This window comes from Eumetopias jubatus, unplaced genomic scaffold, assembly GCF_037043125.1.
Source record: "Eumetopias jubatus isolate StellerSeaLion01/CBP00866 unplaced genomic scaffold, mEumJub1_p1.0 scaffold_2, whole genome shotgun sequence".
NCBI classification, from domain to species: domain Eukaryota; kingdom Metazoa; phylum Chordata; class Mammalia; order Carnivora; family Otariidae; genus Eumetopias; species Eumetopias jubatus.
Window position 1 is genome coordinate 86,627,881 of NW_028274808.1, and position 19,669 is coordinate 86,647,549.

General features: G+C 38.9%; 1 protein-coding gene across 2 annotated transcripts in view; it reads right to left on the bottom strand.

Annotated features, from left to right (window-relative positions):
* The window catches only part of NAA15 (N-alpha-acetyltransferase 15, NatA auxiliary subunit), an 80,221-nt gene extending 60,552 nt beyond the window's left edge, over positions 1-19,669 (bottom strand). For both annotated transcript variants that reach the window (XM_028102256.1, XM_028102254.2), the window contains exon 1: positions 19,342-19,669. In XM_028102256.1, coding sequence (XP_027958057.1) covers positions 19,342-19,395 — 54 coding nt within the window. In that variant the 5' untranslated portion in view covers positions 19,396-19,669. The remainder of the gene's footprint in view (positions 1-19,341) is intronic.

Sequence of the window (19,669 nt, forward strand, 5' to 3'; positions counted from 1 at the left end):
CCACAGCCCAAAGAAAAGAGTTGAGACTTGCAGCTTGAACCTAACCAGATTTGCTAAAACAAAATTAACATTCTCCATAGGATCTCAATAAGACCCAGATTCTGAGAAGCTGATATTTAAAATGTCCAGGATAAAATCCAAATTATATGGCATGTGAAGAAACAGGAAAAATCTCAACTTGCAAGGAAAAAGACAATTTACAGATGCCAATGTGGAGAAGAGAGAGATTTAAGACTTTAAATTAGCTATTATAAAAATACCAGAGGAAGCAATTACTGAACACTTTGTAACACTTTTTTTGGGAAGATAAGAAAACTCATCATATGGGCTCAATACCATAATGGAGTTAACAGGAAAGAATCAGTGTACTGGTAAATCGATAAAATTTATCCAATCTGAAGAAGAGAGAGAGATTTTTTAAAAAATGAACATAACCTTAGGCACTTGTGCCAGAGGAATCCCAAAAGAGGGGATCCTCTGGGATCCTCCAGCATAGTTCATCAGCACAATGTCTGAGGTGAGGCACTATGGTACCATGAGATCATAGCAAATGAAACTCACGATGTTAAGTAACAGAACTTTTGTCATAATATTGAAAATTATTCCATTGTTCTTCCTAGAAAAATGATCTCTAATTTGACTAATATGAAGGAGGCTGGGGCACCTGGGTGGCTCAGTTGGTTAAGTGTCCGACTCTCTATTTCAGCTTGGGTCATGATCTCAGGATTGTGGGATCGAGCCCTGCGTCGGGCTCCATGCTGGACATGGAGCCTGCCTGCGTTTTGCTCTCTCTCCTTGTGCATATATAATGAAATGAATATGAAGGCAGTCAAGAAATCTCCAAAACAGGTGGCTGTTTATATAAATAGAACAGAATAGCTGGGGGTGCCCGGGTGGCTCAGGCAGTTGGGCGACTGACTCTTAGTTTTGGATCAGGTGATGGTCTCATTGTGGGATTGAGCCCCCACCTGGGGCTTGAGCCCCCACCTGGGGCTTGGTGCTCAGTGGGGAGTCGGCTTGAAGATGCTCTCCCTTTGCCCCTCCCCCCGCCCGCACAAGTACTCTCTAAAATAAATCTTTAAAAAGTAAATAGAGTAAACAGAATAGCTGGACAAGCTGTGAAAAGCCCAGATAAACTACATAAGGTTATCTATTGCCCAGAAAGAAAGTTCATCATCTTTTTCTGAATTCTTGGTACAGAAAAAAACAGTTCCCTAAGAAGAGGGAACTATGACAGGGCAAATAAAGAAACTAGGCAAAAACTGTACACACAATTTAGATTTGGCATTAAAATTACATGATTTTCTTTAGTATTATATATATCCCTCCATTGCTTTCCCTCAGCTAATGCCAGGAAACATTTCATTCTTTGAAACTAATTAAAAAGAAAGCAGCTTCAAATCAAGCTAAATGATAAAAGCCAAACTTGGCTTTAAAAGTCAACCATGTTGAAACGATGCCTGGGATTTCTTCAAAATAGTCTAGGGGGTAGAGGTCACAGATGAAAAAGAATGAACTAAAAGTTGGTAACTGTCGAAATTAGGAGATAGGTTCATTATATTATTTTCACGTTTGAAAATTTTCACCGTTAAAAAGTTAAAAACTTAGGTATGCCAAAATCAAATCAAGTGAGATTTATTCACTTACCAGAAGCCTGACTGGCACTTAGTGCAAGTGTATTGGAGCCACTTTAGTGGTTCTACTTCCATAGAGCAGAAAGATATAGAGAAAGAGCACATAAAGCCTTCGGAGCCAGAGATTAGAGCTGTAGCCATTAAACATTTCAGTTCATCAATAATTAAATAAAAATTAAAATTCTTAAGGGGCACCTGGGTGGCTCAGTCGTTAAGTGTCTGCCTTTGGCTCAGGTCATGGTCCCAGGGTCGTGGGATCGAGCCCCGCATCGGGCTCCCTGCTCCGCAGGAAGCCTGCTTCTCCCTCTCCCACTCCCCCTGCTTGTGTTCCCTCTCTCCCTGTGTGTCTCTCTGTTTAAATAAAAAAAAAAGAAAAAGAAAAAGCATCTGACCCCTGATTTCAGCTTATTAGGTCATGTTCTCAGGGTTATGAGATCAAGCCCACATTGGGCTCATGCTGGGCATGAAGCCTGCTTAAGATTCTTTCTCTCTCCCTCCCCCCACCCCTCCCCCCTTTTTCCCGTAAAAAAAAAAAAATTCTTCAGTAAAGCCCCTCAGTCACACTACCCATATCCCAGCTGTTCAACAGCCACATGTGAACAGTAGCTAATGTCCTGGAAACTCAGATGTAGAACGCTTCCATCATCATGAAAAATTCTATTGGACAACAATGGTCTAGAGTTCAAATCTTAGCAACCACTTAATAAACAGTTTTGTATCACTGGCCTAACTATAGCCTCAACTATATCATCAACCACCATGCAGGGTTTAGGTGAGAACTGAATGCAAACATACATAAAGAACCTGAATAAGCACTCAATAAAAATGTTTAAATAGGGGCACCTGGCTGGCTCAGTCAGTGGAGCATGTGACTCTTGAGCTCCCGGTTGTGAGTTCCAGCCTCACGATGGTGGTAGAGTTTACTTAAAAAAAAAAAAAAAAAAAAAAAAAAAAAAATTTAAGTTTAAATAAAGCACTATGTTATCAGTTACAGCTTACAATATTTAGACCTAACCCAGCTTCACTCAATGCAGAGAAAGTGAAAGAGGAAACTAAATTAAATTATACAATCAAGGGGAACAAAGGGTCTGAGATGATGGAAATGTTCTACATTTTGAGGGCATAGGTTTCATGGGTATATGCAATTGTCAAAATGAATAGAACAGTACCCTCAAGACAACTAATAAAATAGTACACTCAAGTCCTGTGCATTTTACTGTATATTATACTTTAATTTTTGAGAAAAATTTTTTATTTTATTTTTTTAAAGATTTATTTATTTGAGAGAGAAAATATGAGAGATAGAGAGCACGAGAGGGAAGAGGGTCAGAGGGAGAAGTAGACTCCCTGCTGAGCAGGGAGCCCAATGTGGGACTCGATCCCGAGACTCCAGAATCATGACCTGAGCCGAAGGCAGTCGCTTAACCAACTGAGCCACCCAGGCGCCCTAAAGAAAACACAGAGGGACACCTGGATGGCTCAGCATGAAGCCTGCTTCTCCCTCTGCCTGCTGCTCCCCGTTTGTGCTCTCTGTCAAATAAATAAAATCTAAAGAGAAAACACAGAGGGACGCCTGTATGGCACAGTCGGTTAGGCATCCGACTCTTGGTTTCAGCTCAGGTTGTGATCTCAGGGACATGAGATGGAGTCCCAAGTCGGGCTCTGCGCTCAGCCAAGAGTCGGCTTCAGACTCTCCCTCCTTCCCCTTCTGCCCCTCCCTGCTGCAGCACTCTCTCTCCAAAATAAATAAATAAATCTTTAAAAAACAAAACGAACATAGGATCTCTACCTTTATCCTCCCTTTCCCAAAATTATTTTAGTTGGAACTTCCATTTGCAGTATGTTGTCCTTTTCATATCATACAATTTCTGGCAAACTACAACAACCATGAACACAAATCGTAAGGATGACTTTTCTCCTCCTAGTTTTATACCATTTTTTTTTAACATTTCTCTTACTTCTACAATAAAAAAACAAAACTAAGATCCACTGAGATAAGACTTAACAAGTCAAAGCTATTTTATAGTCTCTAGTCGGAAGAGACCTTAAACATCATCTGGTGAAAGTGGTCACACAGCTCATGTGTGTTGCCAGTTCACTCTGTTACAGATACACTGAGCCAAACTCTTATCTCACTCTAACTTCCGTTTACTGATTTTAGCTCTGTAAGAGTTCAGTCTTCTCTTTCAAGCTAACCATCTTTGTTCTTCAACTGTTCCTTATTAGAAAGTTTTAAGTCCTTTAACAACCTGGGCCACTCTCTGAGGTTGATATAGTATCATTTCCATATTTGTATAACTTTTCGAAACTAGTAAAATTTCAAAAACAATGGATCATTTAAATGAGGTTGCTAAATTTTATTTTTTCTAAATAAACCATTTTCTTAAAAAATGTCATTACTATTTCACAAAACAAAAGACATTTCAGTATTTTTTTTTAAGATTTTATTTATTTGAGAGAGAGAGAATGAGAGCACGAGAGGGAAGAGGGTCAGAGGGAGAAGCAGACTCCCCGCGGAGCAGGGAGCCCGATGTGGGACTCGATCCCGGGACTCCAGGATCATGACTTGAGCCGAAAGCAGTCGCTTAACCAACTGAGCCACCCAGGCACCCCGCATTTCAGTATTTTAAAAAGTAACAAATACACAGTATCAGAATAAAACAAAAAAAGGTCTGTGGGAATTTTACACCAATATTCCTGTGCCATATCAGCCTGAGGGAGTCACCGGTCTCTATCTCTCTCAGTTTTGGACCCAGAAGTTAAAATTAGATATGGTCTTACTAGCAGCAAAATTCAATGTGACAATCACCATCTGCTTTCTGGATACTACACCACTGTTAATGCACTGTAAAATGTGTTTTAATTTTTTTTTTTTCAGCATTAAACTATGTCACTTGAGAAAAAAGTTGAAGATTTCAGATTCTGGTAATATGAACAGAAGTCTGCTAAAGAAATGCTGTTAGCTATGAACTCTAATGCTAGGGATAGGACAAATTTCAGTAAAACTCATAGCTGTATACACATTTGATAGTCAATTATATACTAGAACTTTGTAATTATTTCAATAATAAATACTCCCAGAAGAGTTTGAAAAGAAACAATGGAGTGGCCATGAGGACACAGAAACAGAAGTATAACCAATTACTCAATTTATATATATAAAACCTGAACTGCTATTTAAAAAAAACACCATTATTGTTAAGCATAGCACATAAAACCAAAAATAAATTCCTTATAGCATAATGGCTGCCCTCTAATTTCTAAACACTCCACAAATCCTCACAAAAACCATACAGGCCAAGACAGAGAGCAAATAAAATCACCCAAAGCCAGCTTTATAAGAAGATAAGTAAAAAATTCCAACTTACATATATGTGCATAAACACCCAAGATCAGAAGCTCCAATGGGAACTGTCCAAAAGAGCAATACAACAGGGTCAAAGTGGTGACTGAATACATGTAATATTAACTAGGATTCACTCAGAAGAAGGCCCCATCCTGAAAGGAAGTACTTAGAGACACGATAGATGAGAATAATGGCTATTAAGAAGAAGAGGCTTAAAAAAGTCTGTGAAGACCATCTCTTCAACAAATGGTGTTGGGAAAACTGGACAGCAACATGCACAGGAATGAAATTGGACCACTTTCTTACACCATACACAAAAAATTCAAAATGGATTAAAGACCTAAACGTGAGACATGAAACCAGAAAAATACTAGGAGAACACAGGCTATAGTTTCTTTGACATTAGCAGTAGCAACTTCTAGATAGGTCTCCCTCCGGAGGCAAGGAAGACAAAAGCAAAAATAAACTATTAGGGCTATATCAAAATAAAAAGCTTCTGCAGAGTGATTGAAACAATCAACAAACAAAAAGGCAACCTATTGAATGGAAGATATTTACAAATGACATACCAATAAAGGGTTACTATCCAAAATATATAATTTGCAAACTCAACACCCAAAACATGAATAATCCAATTAAAAAATGGACAGAAGACACGAAAAGACACTTCTCCAAAGAAGACATACAGATGGCCCACACACACATGAAAAGATGCTCAACATCACTTATCATCAGGGAAGTGCAAACCAAAACTACAATGAGATATCACCACCTCACACCTGTACAAATGGCTAAACTCAACAACACAACAAACAGGTGTTGGCGAGGATGTGGGGAAAGGGAAACCCTTTTGCACTTACGGTGGGAATGCAAACTGGTAGCCACCGTAGAAAACAATATGGAGATTCCTCAAAAAGTTAAAAATAGGGGTGCCTGGATGGCTCAGTCGGTTGGTTAAACGTCTGCCTTCAGCTCAGGTCATGATCCCAGGGTCCTAGGACTGAGCTCCAAATCAGGCTCCCTGCTAAGTGGGGAGTCTGCTTCTCCCTCTCCATGCCCCCCCCAACTCGTGTTCTCTCATGCATGCTTTTTCTCTCAAATAAATAAAATCTTAAAAAAAAAAAAAGTTAAAAATCGGGGTGCCTGGGTGGCTCAGTTGGTTAAGCATCTGACTCCTGATCTCAGCTCAGGTCTTGATCTCAGGGGTGTGAGTTCAAGCCCCATGCTGGGCTCCATGTGTAGCCCACTTAAAAAAAAAGTTAAAAATAGGGGCATCTGGCTGGCTCAGTTGGTAGAGCATGCAACTCTTGATCTCAGGGTTGTGGGTTCAAGTCCCATGTTGGAATTACTTTAAAAAGAGAGATTACTTAAAAATAAAATCTTTTATTTTATTTTTAAGATTTTATATGTTTACTTGAGAAAGAGAGCGAGAGAGAGCATGAGCGGGGGGAGGGGCAGGGGGCGGGGGGCAGGGGCAGAGCGAGAGGGAGAAGCAGACTCCCCGCTGAGCAGGGAGCCTGATGTCAGGGCTCAATTCCAGGACCCTGGGATCACGACCCGAGCCGAAGGCACATGCTTAACCAACTGAGCCACCCAGGCGCCCCTTAAAAATAAAATCTTAAAAAATTAAAAATAGAACTACCTTACAATCCAGCAATTACACTACTAGACATTTACCCAAAGAATAGAAAAATACTAATTCAAAGGGATACATGCACCCCAATGTTTACAGCATTATCAACAATAGCCAATTATGTAAAGAGCCCAAAGGTCCACTGAATGATGAATGGATAAACAAGATGTGGTATATATATATACAATGGGATATTACTCAGCCATAAAAAAGAATGACATCTTGCCACTTGCAATGACATGGATGGAGGAAGAGAGTATTACACTAAGTGAAATAAGACAGGGAAAGACAAATACCATATGATTTCACTCGCATGTGGAATTTAGAAACAAATGAGCAAAGGGGAAAAGGGGGGGGCAAACCAAGAAATAGATTCCTAACTGTAGAAAACAAACTGATGGTTACCAGAGGGGAGGTGGGTGAGGGATGGGTGAAATAGGTGATGGAGATTAAGGAGTGCACTTGTGATGAGCACAGGGTGATGTATGGAAGTGTTGAATCGCTATACTGTACACCTGAAACTAATATTACACTATATGTTAACTGGAATTTAAATAAAAACTTAAAAAACAAAAAAGACCAAAAATAGCAGTTTTAGCAAGGCATAGCATTCAGGGAGAAGGAGGCACCTTAGAAGGAATTGACACTTGAAGGCCTAATAGAAAAAGAAGCCACTGAAGATAAACACTCTACTAAAATAGTGATAGAACAATTGGAAAGGGGTGGAAGAGATAATAATTATTTAAAAAGAGGGGCACCTAGGTGGCTCAGTCAGTTAAGCAGCTGCCTTCGACTCGGATCCTGATCCCAGGATCCTGATCTCAGGGTCCTGGGATCGAGCCCCACATCCGGCTCCAGCCTACTTCTCCCTCTCCCTCTGCCTGCCTCTCTGCCTACTTGTGCTCTCTCTCTGTCAAATAAATAAATAAAATCTTTAAAAAAAAATAAAAATAAAAAAATAAAAACAGTTCACTGTAGCAACAAAAGAGGGTTCTCTCTTGAACTAAGTAAGAGGTTGAGGAAGCCACACTTCAATCTAAAAATAAAACTGTCTAGGGGCGTGTGAGTGGCTCAATTGGTTAAGAGTCTGCCTTCAGCTCAGGTCATGATGCCAGGGTCCTGGGATCGAGCCCCCGTCAGGCTCCCTGCTCGGTGGGGAGTCTGGTTCTACCTCTCCCTCTCCCCCTGGTCCTTCTCTCTCTAATAAAAACAATCTTTAAAATAAATAAAAAATAAAACTGTCCACAGTGTTAGTCTAGTAAAATCCATCACAACCTGAACAGAAAAAAGAACCCAGCATCTATACCAAGCTACTTATATGGAATAAAAACAAGTAAAAAACCTTGTGGCAGATGAAAACACACCCAAAAAGCCTAGCGATAAAAAAGAAACATTTAACACAATTCCATCACAAATTAAAAATAATTAAATAATGCTGTATGACTTACAGTGAGGTATGTCAGTTATTTCTTAATATTTAACTGGAAAAAAATTATATACCAGATGAAGATATAAAAGAATACCTCAAATCAGATGTTCAAAATTTTAAATAATGGACAAACAATAGGAAAATATAAAACAGCTAGAGACTGAACTAAAGAAACAAGAGAAATACAACTGCATCTCAGAAATGAAGACTAAACTTCAAGAGATATGATCAAAGGAAAATAGGAATACTTCTCAAGTAAGTGAAAAAGAAACAAAGGTGAAAAGAATCAAAAGATAAGTGAAAGATAAAAAGAGGCAAAGGAAATCCAACAGGCAAAGATCATCGAAGAATAAAATAGAAGAGAATAAACTATAATTCTTTTTTATATATTTTTTAAATTTTTAAATTTTTTTAAAATATTTTATTTATTTGACAGAGAGAGACACAGCAAGAGAGGGAACACAAGCAGGGGGAGAGGGAGAGGGAGAAGCAGGCTTCCCGCCAAGCAGGGAGCCCAATGCAGGGCTCGATCCCAGGACACTGAAATCATGACTAGAGCCGAAGGCAGATGCTTAACGACTGAGCCACCCAGGCACCCCAATAAACTGTAATTCTTGAATTTAAAACAAACTTCACCCTACAACCTGAAACCATGTACCAGGGAAAATTTATCCAGAACAGTCGACACAGAGACATAATCCTAGTAAAATGATTCAATTCTACAGATAAAGGAAAAGCCCCCAGAGCTCCAAAATGAAAGACCAAATCATCCACGAAGAAAATCATGGTGGTATCAGCAAAGTACAAGCAAGAGAACAGGAGGGCAATATTTTCAAAAAACTTAAGATATACATCAAAGATTTTACATTCAGCCAAACTGTCCTTCAAATATCAAGGCTATAGAAAAACAGTTTAACCATGTATGAACTTAAGAGATTTCCATAAGCACTGCTGAGGAATCTCTAGGGGACAATGAGCTTCATCCAACCAAGGGATGATTGGGAAAACTTCAGCTAGAGGTCTGCTTGTAAATATAAACTATATTTAATTTTAGAACTATATCCAAAACAAAGGTATTGATGAGGGTGAAAGAATAGTACATAAAATCACATACTCTCAACCAAGTAAAAATAACTTTAAAATGTAAAAGGAAAAGAGACATAGGAAAAAATGTAAAGCAGAATAAGCTCATTCATTGCCTCACACATAGATAAATGAGATTCAGTGGATTTAATTTACAGCTAACAAATAGCAAAACTCTAAATAAGAAAAAAAAAGAGGACTAAGGGAACTTTTCAAAGGTAAAAATATAAATTTAACTGACTAGATATAAACCTTCCTAAATACCAAAAAAAATATACAAAACAAAATAAAAATATCAAACAGAATATAAGACACATGATAAGGATAACAAAACAAAATGAGATCAATGAAAAAACTAAAGTTCTTAATAGACTACACCTACAACAAAACAAGTACTAATTCACATGCTTTACCATTTGCCAGGCACTTTCATACATATCTTACATGACCAGTGAGGCGTGTCAAAAAAGTACGTTTTATCTGTTTTTACTCAGATTTGCAAACTGAGTCTTAAAAAGAGTAAGGAGTAAAACACAGCAGAGCTAAGATTCAATCCCAGAATCTTTCTATTGTTCTTTCCACACCAGGCTCCCTCCACTCAACATTGAAATTGCTTCAAAACACAAATTGAAAAAATATGTACTATTTTGTATCCTGTTTTTAAAATACTGTCTTCCCACAAAAAATCTTTAAGATGAATTGGCCTAGCAGCACCTGGGTGACTCAGTCAGTTAAGCGTCTGCCTTGGGCTCAGGTCATGATCCCGGGGTCCTGGGACTGGGTCCCACATGGGGCTCCTTGCTCCGCAGGGAGCCTGCTTCCCCCCCCACACTGCTGCTACCCCTGCTTATATTCTCTCTGTCAAATAAATAAATAAAATCTTAAAAAAAAAAAGGTGAATTGGCCTGAAACTTTTGATAGTCTGGAACAAAGCTTCTCTTTAACAAGGAAAACACTGAAATAAATTTAAGTCTTCATAGTGGCAGTGGCAACTAAGATGGCAAACAAAAAATGTGACACTATCTCAGGTCCTAATGCAAGAAGATCTAGCTTAGTAATCCAAATAATCACATGCCAGAGTGAAGAAGAGTTACCCAAACCTAGGCCGTGTGATCACTACAACACAAAGTTAGGTAATATACAATCAGTTCTGCTATAATGCTTGTTTGGAAAACACATGTTTGTTCCAACATCACTGACATATTAAGGAGTATTTTGAACACACCAAATTTCAAATTTCATGATTGTTTCTGTGGGATTTTGCCCACCAGAAGTACTAGGTGAACAAAGAAAACTGCACTGAGCTGAAACAAACCACACAGGCATGTAGAGGACAGACATACACCTCAAACATCTACCAGCTACATCAGTTCTGGCTGTGTTATGAGCCACGCCCATCCCAATCTGGTATTACGACTTTCCCTCAGATTTTAGATAACTTTCCTTCCATTACTTCAAAACAATTCACAAGCTGCAATCCTCTGACACTCACTTCCACAAACAAACTTCTGGTCTTTTCCATGATAAAGTGCAGTATTAATTCTATAGTATTTATGTATTTGTTAACCATTTAACATATGTAAAAATTATGCTATCATTTTAATTTGGTTCTTACCTTTGCTTTTTTCACTAATGAAAAAAAATTTTTAAAGCTTTTATTTATTTGAGAGGGAGAAGAAGAGAACTCCCCGCTGAACAGGAAGCCCAATGCGGGGCTCGATCCTGGTCTCCAGGATCATGACCTGAGCCAAAGGCAGACGCTTAACTGACTGAGCCAGGTGCCCCTCTCTAATGAAATTTTTGAGTGTTGTGCCTAACCCCATTTTTTCCATAAGCCCTGTGGTTTTTATTGCATGATTTTGCATAGTGCAGTGACTTTTAGGAACCCATTTGTCCTGAAACAACACAACTAACTGTATATAAAGCAATCAGAAATCTACTCTTAACAATAAGTATGGGCTATACTTATTACAATTTCCTTAAAGGACAGATGCAAGTTTTACATCAACTAATGTGTAAGGAAAGCCTAGCATAAAATGTGGCTCAAAATATATACTCAGTAAGTGCCAGTTTACTTCATTTCCCCTCTTCTTAAAGATTCTGATTCAGTTCCAAAGCACTGATAATCAAAGATGATCTTGTAATCTCCAATGAGATCTCTCTGAAAAATAAAGAGTACCATATTAACTGGAAGCCATTATTATAAGGAGAAAAATAATTTTTTTAACTGGAACAACCATGTGTGGAACTAACCAACCTTAAGGGGTTTTTTTCCTAGGTCTATACTTTCAAAAGCAAACTTTCATTTCTCCTTTTATATACAAGATATGGAGACAGAACTCTTACAGATAACACACGGGAATATTTAAGTAATCTCCTACATAATAAAATCAAATGGAATCTTTAAGATTTAAAATATCACTGGCTAGAGGTGCCTGGCTGGCTCAGTGGGTAGAGCATGCAACCCTTAATCTTGGGGTCGTGGGTTCAAGCCCCATGTTGGGCCTAGGACTTACTTAAAGAAAAAAGAAAAAAAACATTGGCTTGAAGTAAGATTTTAATTTCCCCAGTAGGCTTTGACAGAAATTTCAAATTATCTCAACTGAAAATGTGTTCCTATTATACTAACCAAAGAAAATTTCAATGGAATAGAACATATCAGGCAACAAAAACATTAACCTCTCCATTATTTATTTCCATACTGCAATTTTTATTTTACTTTTAAATAGTCAAAAAGATTGCTTTATTAAATTAACATTTTAAAGAATTATTTTAATTCCAAATTAGTAGTGAACAATATAATTCCTATTTTACCTAAGGGGGAAAAACCATATGCAACAAGTTAAACTAGTTTTTTAAAAGTTAAAACTTCAACACAAGTTTGTACAACATGCATTATAAAACAGCTTAGATGTTAGGTATATGGCTGATATTCCAGGGAAATTCCCAAAAGTCAAGAATACTATCACAGCATAAAATTCCTTCCTCTCCAAACCCTAATATTTATATTAAGAACCATCACTCTTTTTATACCTCTTCACTTGCTCTTCTCACTATCAGCACTGACAAATGACATTCTTTTCAAAACTATTTTTCACTAAGAATCTTAAGTTTTCCTCTCTTCAGTAGGGCTACTACCTATAATTAGACAGCAAAGCTGTATTTATATGTGAATACTGATGGCTGGCTAGGCTCAATGATTAGTTATGTGGCTTGCTCTGCCACACCAGCTTCCCAGCATACCTTTCCAATTCCAAAAATTCAACTTGATCTTTACATTTTCTGTAAAACACTCACAAAGCAACTCTAATCTACAAAATTTTCCCTTCCTGTTTTATAATATATGCACTGGTCCTCACCCCCAAATCTGTATTGGAGTCAGTGGTAGAGCTTTATGAACTACAGATGACTGAGCCTTACTATCTGATTCAGCAGGCTCCTCACGACAAACATCCCCATTTAATCCAGATGCCATTTTTTCCTCCAGTGCTAAAACAACCAAAACAGAAACAATAAAATTTCCTCTTATTATGCTTCTGTGACTGGAGAAAGGCCATGTAAACAAACTAATACTATGATTCATTTGTAAATGAAACTTCTAAGGTCTTACCGGGTAATACAGGTTCTGCCTGATATCCTACCATTACCTCATGTAACAATGTACTCTATAATGCCAAGGCCCAGTAACTCCCTTTTTCAAAAATCTTTATACAAGAACATAATCCAAAGAGCTTTCTCTCTTGTCACTCTTTATACACTCATTTTATGCAACAAGTACTCATTCAGTGTCTATTATGGTACATTATTCTAACCAATGGGAGTATAGTAATTAACAGAAAGAAGGCCCTATCATCATAAAACCTACATTTTAATTATAGAAGACATGATAAATTACTTGCACATATATATCATATGGTAATAAAGTGATATAGAAAGAAATAAATTAAGGAAGAAAATAAGATTGAGCTGAGGAGGACTTCTGGTTAAGGAAGGCCTCTATACAACATTTAGAGAACATCTGAAGAGAATTCTAAGAGAAGAAATGTGCCAGGCAGGTATCTGATGGGGGAGAAAATTCTGAACAGTCCTTTGCATATGATCCCTTATATAACCTGGCTTTTTATGTTCAAAACCACTTTTATGAACAAAGAAGATATATTTGAATCAATGCTCTGTGAGAACTGCATTGTCAGAAGCATAAATATTAAAGGAAATAATGCACACTAAACAAAGAGATCCCTTAAGGTAAAGCAGGTTGGCCAGTAGTTCTCCAGTCCTCCAGCCATACAGGGCACCATTCCTGCCTCTGTGGTAACTGTCTTTTAACCAGTGCTTCAAAGTAATAATTGGGATAGCAATTCTATTATCATCAAATAACTTAGTTTGTATTATCCCCAATAATGACCCAGGACTGTAAGCCTTTAAAATACCCACAGAACCGAACTTTAATTCAATTCCTGTTAAGAGTTTTGTATGCTTTTCTGAACATATATGTTGTAACCTACTATTAAAAACTAAATTGTGGTCAATCTTCTTTTTTTTTTAAACCAAAGTACTCTATTCTCCAAATAATCTGCACAAACAAGTACTTTAACCTACTCTCAACCCAAAAGAATCACTTTTGAAACATTTCAGGTTTCTAACACAATAAACAATTTAAAAAATATATGCTATGGGGGCACCTGGGTGGTGCAGTTAGACCACCAATTTCAGCTCAAGTCACGATCTCAGTGTCTTGAGATCGAGCCGTGTCTGGCTCCATGCTGGGCGTGGAGCCTGCTTAAGTAAGATTCTCTCAAAAAAAAAAAATACATATATATATGTATACACACACACATATGTACACACACATATGCTTTGTCAATTTAAGTAAAAACGTATCTTTGTTCATTCATACTACACCCCGTTCCAGAAAGGAATTACAGCAGAAGTATAAAGGAAAACAAACAAAACAGTGAATTCACCACATTATCAAAAGGTTTTTTCTCCTAAGATTTTTACCGACTTTTAAAAAAAAGTATTTTGTGTATTTTATAATATAGTATATTTACAACATAGCAAATTTGCATTTCCTTTTCTAGTACACTTTCAGGAAGAAATTTATTCTAGCTTCAAGATTTGATTACCTACAGTGTACAAAAGAAAAGGACTTTAGGGGCACCTGGGTGGCTCAGTCAGTTCTTTTGCCTTCAGCTCAGGTCCTGATCCCAGGGTCTTGGCACTGAGCCCCACATCTGGCTCCCTGTTCAGCCTGCTTCTCCCTCTCCTTCTGCCCCTCTCCCTCTACTCATGTTTTCACTTGCTCCACCCTCTCTAATAAATAAAAATTAAAAAAAGAAAAGAAAAAAGAAAAAGGACTTCACAACAGGTAAAACTTTGTTTCCATTTATTTTTTCTTTGTTACATTCTGAACACATGCAGGGCAGACAAAAGCATATTAAAACCAATTTCAAGGTTACTGTCCACATTCAGTTGCAAATTAGAATTGTCACATAGAAATTTAAGTCAAAAGACCTTCCATGTACATATGGAAATTTACTTAACAATTCCTAATCTTAATTTCATCTGCAACTAAATCCAACCTAAGTATCATTAACTATAAAAAGATCACTTTTTTCCAAATGCAATAAATCAAATGAAATAAATTACCTACAATGTGTAGGTACCCACAATACATCTTCTTCACCTACAATTATTACATCTTTACCTAACTCCTTCTCCCTACAACCTCCCCCCCACCTCACTAAAGAGATTAAACACTAGGCAGGTATGGTATAAATGCCCTGAACTAACAAACAAACTGATTCTTGAATCTAAAACTAAGCTGTTAACCTTAATCTCAGTGTTTCCTTAATAAAAATGTCCCCACCTTGGGAAGTTTTAAGAATAAAGAAGGATCCACAAGGGGCACTGTCCAAAACGGCAACCGCATACCACCACAAGTGGCTATTTGAATTTAAACTTAATTTAAAAATTGAGTTCCTCAGTTGCACTAGCCATACTTCAGGTGTACAAAAGTCACATGTGACTAACAACCATCATATTCGACAGAGCAGATACAGGGCATTTCCCTCATTGCAGAAAATTCTATTGTGCAGGACAAATGGTAAGTTTTCAGTAAGTCACAAACAGTATCACCATGCTATACTAACTTCCCTTACCACTTTTCTAGGAAAGAGAAATTCTGTCCTCTAGACTTTTAACTAACAACATAAATCATTCAGGCAAAAGTCCAAAACTAGAGTAATGGTGTAAAATATTTTAAGCACTCCCAACAGCTCACATTACCACCTGAGAAGCAGGGCGGAGTGGCCGCGGTCACCGCCCTGGCACTACTTAACTGCAGTGCATGAGGGGCTCTCCAACTTGTTCAAGTGGGCTAAAATCTAAAAAGGTGTGAACTTCGTTCCACTCCAGCAACTCATTTTTCCTACCTTAACCTAGATCCTAAAAAAGTGGTGTAAAGATCTGGTAATGTCCTCAAACTATTTCAATAAACAAATAGCATCAAAAGTAGGCAAAGGCACAATTTTCTAATGACCTAGTTTTCCAAATTGTTAAAATAGTGTATAATTACAACAAAAATCCCACAAAAAACCCACTTCTGGTAAACACACATAACTCTTCTTTAAACTAAACTCCTACATAATATATGTTACATTAAATTCATCCCCTGCCCTTTCTCTAGACAAATTATAGACAAGAAACATTCTGGAGACATTTTGACCAACTTAAAACAGTTCTTTGATCAGAAAACAGTTAAGTAATATATGAAAAAAGGGCCCAATATGCAACAAAACTGAATTTTACTATTTTTTTTAAAGATTTTATTTAATTTCACAGAGACACAGCGAGAGAGGGATCACAAGCAGGTGGGAGTGGGAGAGGGAGAAGGCGGCTCCCTGCCAAGCAAGGAGCCAGATGCGGGGCTCGATCCCAGGACCCTGGGATCATGACCTGAGCTGAAGGGCAAGACGCTTAACCGGCTGAGCCACCCAGGCACCCCCAAAACTGAATTTTAGATATCAACTAAACTAGAACAAGCCAGGCAAATCCACTACAGAAACTTTCTGGGTTTCCTCTGAAAAATAAAGGCAAAAACATATTCCATTACTTTGAAATTGAGGTTTCAAATATTTTAAAAATACAAACTAACTTCATTTCCTAAAGGAATTTACTACAAACAAGTATGGTACAACTAACAAAGTAGCAGCTCAAAAAGTGGATACTCCTGGAATGATTTAACAGTTACCAACCCAGCAACACTTGGTTACAGGCATTAAAGTATGCCCAACTTTTCGTTGGGGGGCTTAAATCAAAAGAGCTAACATACCATAAAAACTGAGGAAGCAGAAGGAATTTTTAAAAAGCAAACACTAACTATACTTTTGGTTAGCACAGTTTTCTTCGTTGCTAATGTAATAGGACAACAAGAACATTCTATCCCCTTCTCTTTAGTAATTTTCACATTTCTTCTGCATATACCATATCACAATAAACCCTTTAGCACTTCAATTTTAGCAATGAACGTAAAGGTTCTGCCCCACTATCACAACCAGGAAAAAAAATGTGTAAAATGATTAATCAAAAAATGTTAGTCTATGAATGGTTAAACTGTGGTACATCCCTATCACAGAATTCCACTCAACAATAAAAAAGAAACTAGTATTGATACCCAACAACTTGGATGAATCTCAAGGAAATTATACTGCATTAAAACAAGACAATCCTAAAAAGTTATATGCTGTATGATTCTTTCCAGTAAACATTCATGAAATGACAAAATTATAGAAATAGAAAACAGAACAGTAGTGGCTGCCAGAGTTTGGGGGTAGAGATGGAAAGCAGGTGGGCGGGTGTGGTTCTAAAAGGGCAACAGAAGGATCCTTGTGCTGATGGAACCATTCTGCACACTGACTGTAGTGGGGGTTACGTAATTACAATTGCGATAACACTGCACAGAACTAAATACACACACAAATTAGTGCAAATAAACTGGAGAAATATGAATAAGATTGATAAAGTGTATCAATGTTATGATATTGAACTACAGTTTTGCAAGTTGTTAGCCCTGGGAAACTGGGTAAAGGGTACAAGGGATCTCTGTATTATTCCTTAAAACTACATGGGAATCTACAGTTATCTCAAAATAAAAAGTTTGATTTTTTAAAAACTGCGACCCTAACAACTGGGATAATTTGAATATGAACTGGATATTCCACAGTATTAGGGAATGACTGTTAACAGTATTATAGCTATACAGGACAATATCCTTCTTCTCAGGAAATGCTTGCTGGTGCATTTATGGATGAAATATTATGTCTGCAACTTACTCTTATGTGTATGGGAAAAGAGAGAAAGCAAATCTGGCAAAATGTTACATACTAAATTAAGGTAAAGGGTTATGAGTACTCCTTGTATTCTTCTATCAACTTTTCTACTTGAATTTTTTTCAAAAAAAGTTAAGGAGTAAGATTTAAGACACATTTTTGTTCTAAAACTATGTTTCAGTTGAACTTTACACACCAGTTAGTCTTTTAAAAGATTTAAAAGTAGGAGTGCCTGGGTGGCTCAGTCGGTTGGGCACCTGCCTTCAGCTCAGGTCATGATCCCGGGGTCCTGGGATCCAGCCTCGCCCCGGGGTCCCTGCTCAGCGGGAACCTGCTTCTCCCTCTCCCTCTGCCTCCCACTCCCTGATTGTGCGCGTGCTCTGTCAGATAAATAAAATCTTTTAAAATAAATAAATAGAAGATTTAAAAGCAAATAAATCTTCTATTTAAAAAAAAACCCACGTGATAGTCCCATCTATACTCGTTATTCTTAAAACAAAACAGCAATAAGGATTTCAAAGGAAAAGAGTTACGTGGTATTGGATGTGACTTTCCGGTAAGTTTTTCAACATAACTTGACTAAATCTGTAAGGCATATGGATATCTTTGTAAAATCAAAGTTAGTTCAACGTGGATTACTCGTTCCTATTTCTAGAAGACTGGATCCCCAAAATTGTTCTACTTTTCAAATAAGTGAAGCAAATTAAAATTGTAAGGGAAAACAGCTAACACTTTCATGCATACACTCCGAATTTTAAGTTTTAAGTTTGGCAAGCAGTTAATTCTTTCATAAAGAAATGTCTGGATAAAGAGGCAACCCACACACTAAATGCCAAAACAAAAATGTGCCATGATGTATTAATTACAGCGCCAAGGCCACAAGATGTATTTTACCACGTAAACCGTCCCTCCAAACATCACTATATTTTATAGTATTTAAAAAAAAAAAGCAAACTGCACACGTTTGAAATGTAGGAAATAAGTGAGTTTGAGCTAGCGTCAATAAGATCCATCTCAAAAGTTCTTAAGTTGTCTTTGCTAAATTTTTGCATCAGAGTTCATACGCTTCAGTCTCTGAGAAAATCCGTGTCTAGAACGTCTCAACCAGAAACTCTATAAACTTTTCACTTCCAACCGGACCGCCCCCTCGCAGTGGGCCCCACCTCCCGAGTAGGGTATGGGGTGGGGCTGTTTCCCGCTCGGAAACTAAGAAATAAATGTCCTTTCCCTACTCCATCCAGAAACGAGGGAATAAGAGAGGCCGAGAATCTGCAGACTCGAGTATGAAACTAACTACAAGGAGATAGTCGTTTAGTAAGCTTCCTTTCCTCTTCCGAACCCATTCCTTCCCTCCTTCCAGGTCATTCCGTGACCCCGGGCCGGGCGGGGACAGGTGAATATCAAGAGAGGAAGAGGGAGGGACGGACGATGGAGAGAGAGCCGCGCTTGGGCAATGAATGAGCTGTACCGCATCCGCACCACCTGTTCCTTCCAAGGGTGCCACCCCGACCTGCCGGCAGTGTTCCCGCACCACCCCGGCCGCGACTCCTGCCCGTGTTGCCAGCTTCCCTGCTAAAAAGCCGGGCCTGTCCTCTCCACTCGGGGCGGATGAAAACCCGCAGTCCAGAAGCTAGGAAAACGGGGCCTACTCCGGAACCACGGCCTCCGAAGCGTGGAGACAGGAGGAGGAAGCCCGTGGCCCGGGGCGCGCGGGGTGATGTGGGAACCATAGGGAGGGGACGAGGGGGTGCATTCTGCTTGACTAGGAGTACGAAGGCGGGGTTCCTGGCGGAGGTGGCCCGGTGCCCGCCGGGCCGAGGTTAGGGGTGACAGGCCCGTGTACCGGCTAAATCCTCCCCACTGCTTGTCCAGAGTCTCACACTTACCAAGATCCGCTTGAAAAGAGCGTTCTCCTTGGGCGGGAGGCTCACGGCCGGCATCGTTCCGGCTCCTCCCGCTGCTCCCGCCACCGCCCGGCTCGGTCAGTCTGTTTGTCCGACCGCCGCCGCCGCCGCCGTCCCCTGGCTGCTTCAGCCTTGATTGCCCCGATCCACCGCCGCCACCACGCCTCGAGTGTCACCGCGTCGCCCAACCCCGACACCCCCTTCCCCTCGTTGTCTTTTTTCCTTTCTCACTTAACGCTGCCGCCGCCTCCCCCCTCACGGGTCTCCGTCGGCGGTTCACGTGGTAACTGAACAGACCGACAGAGGCAGC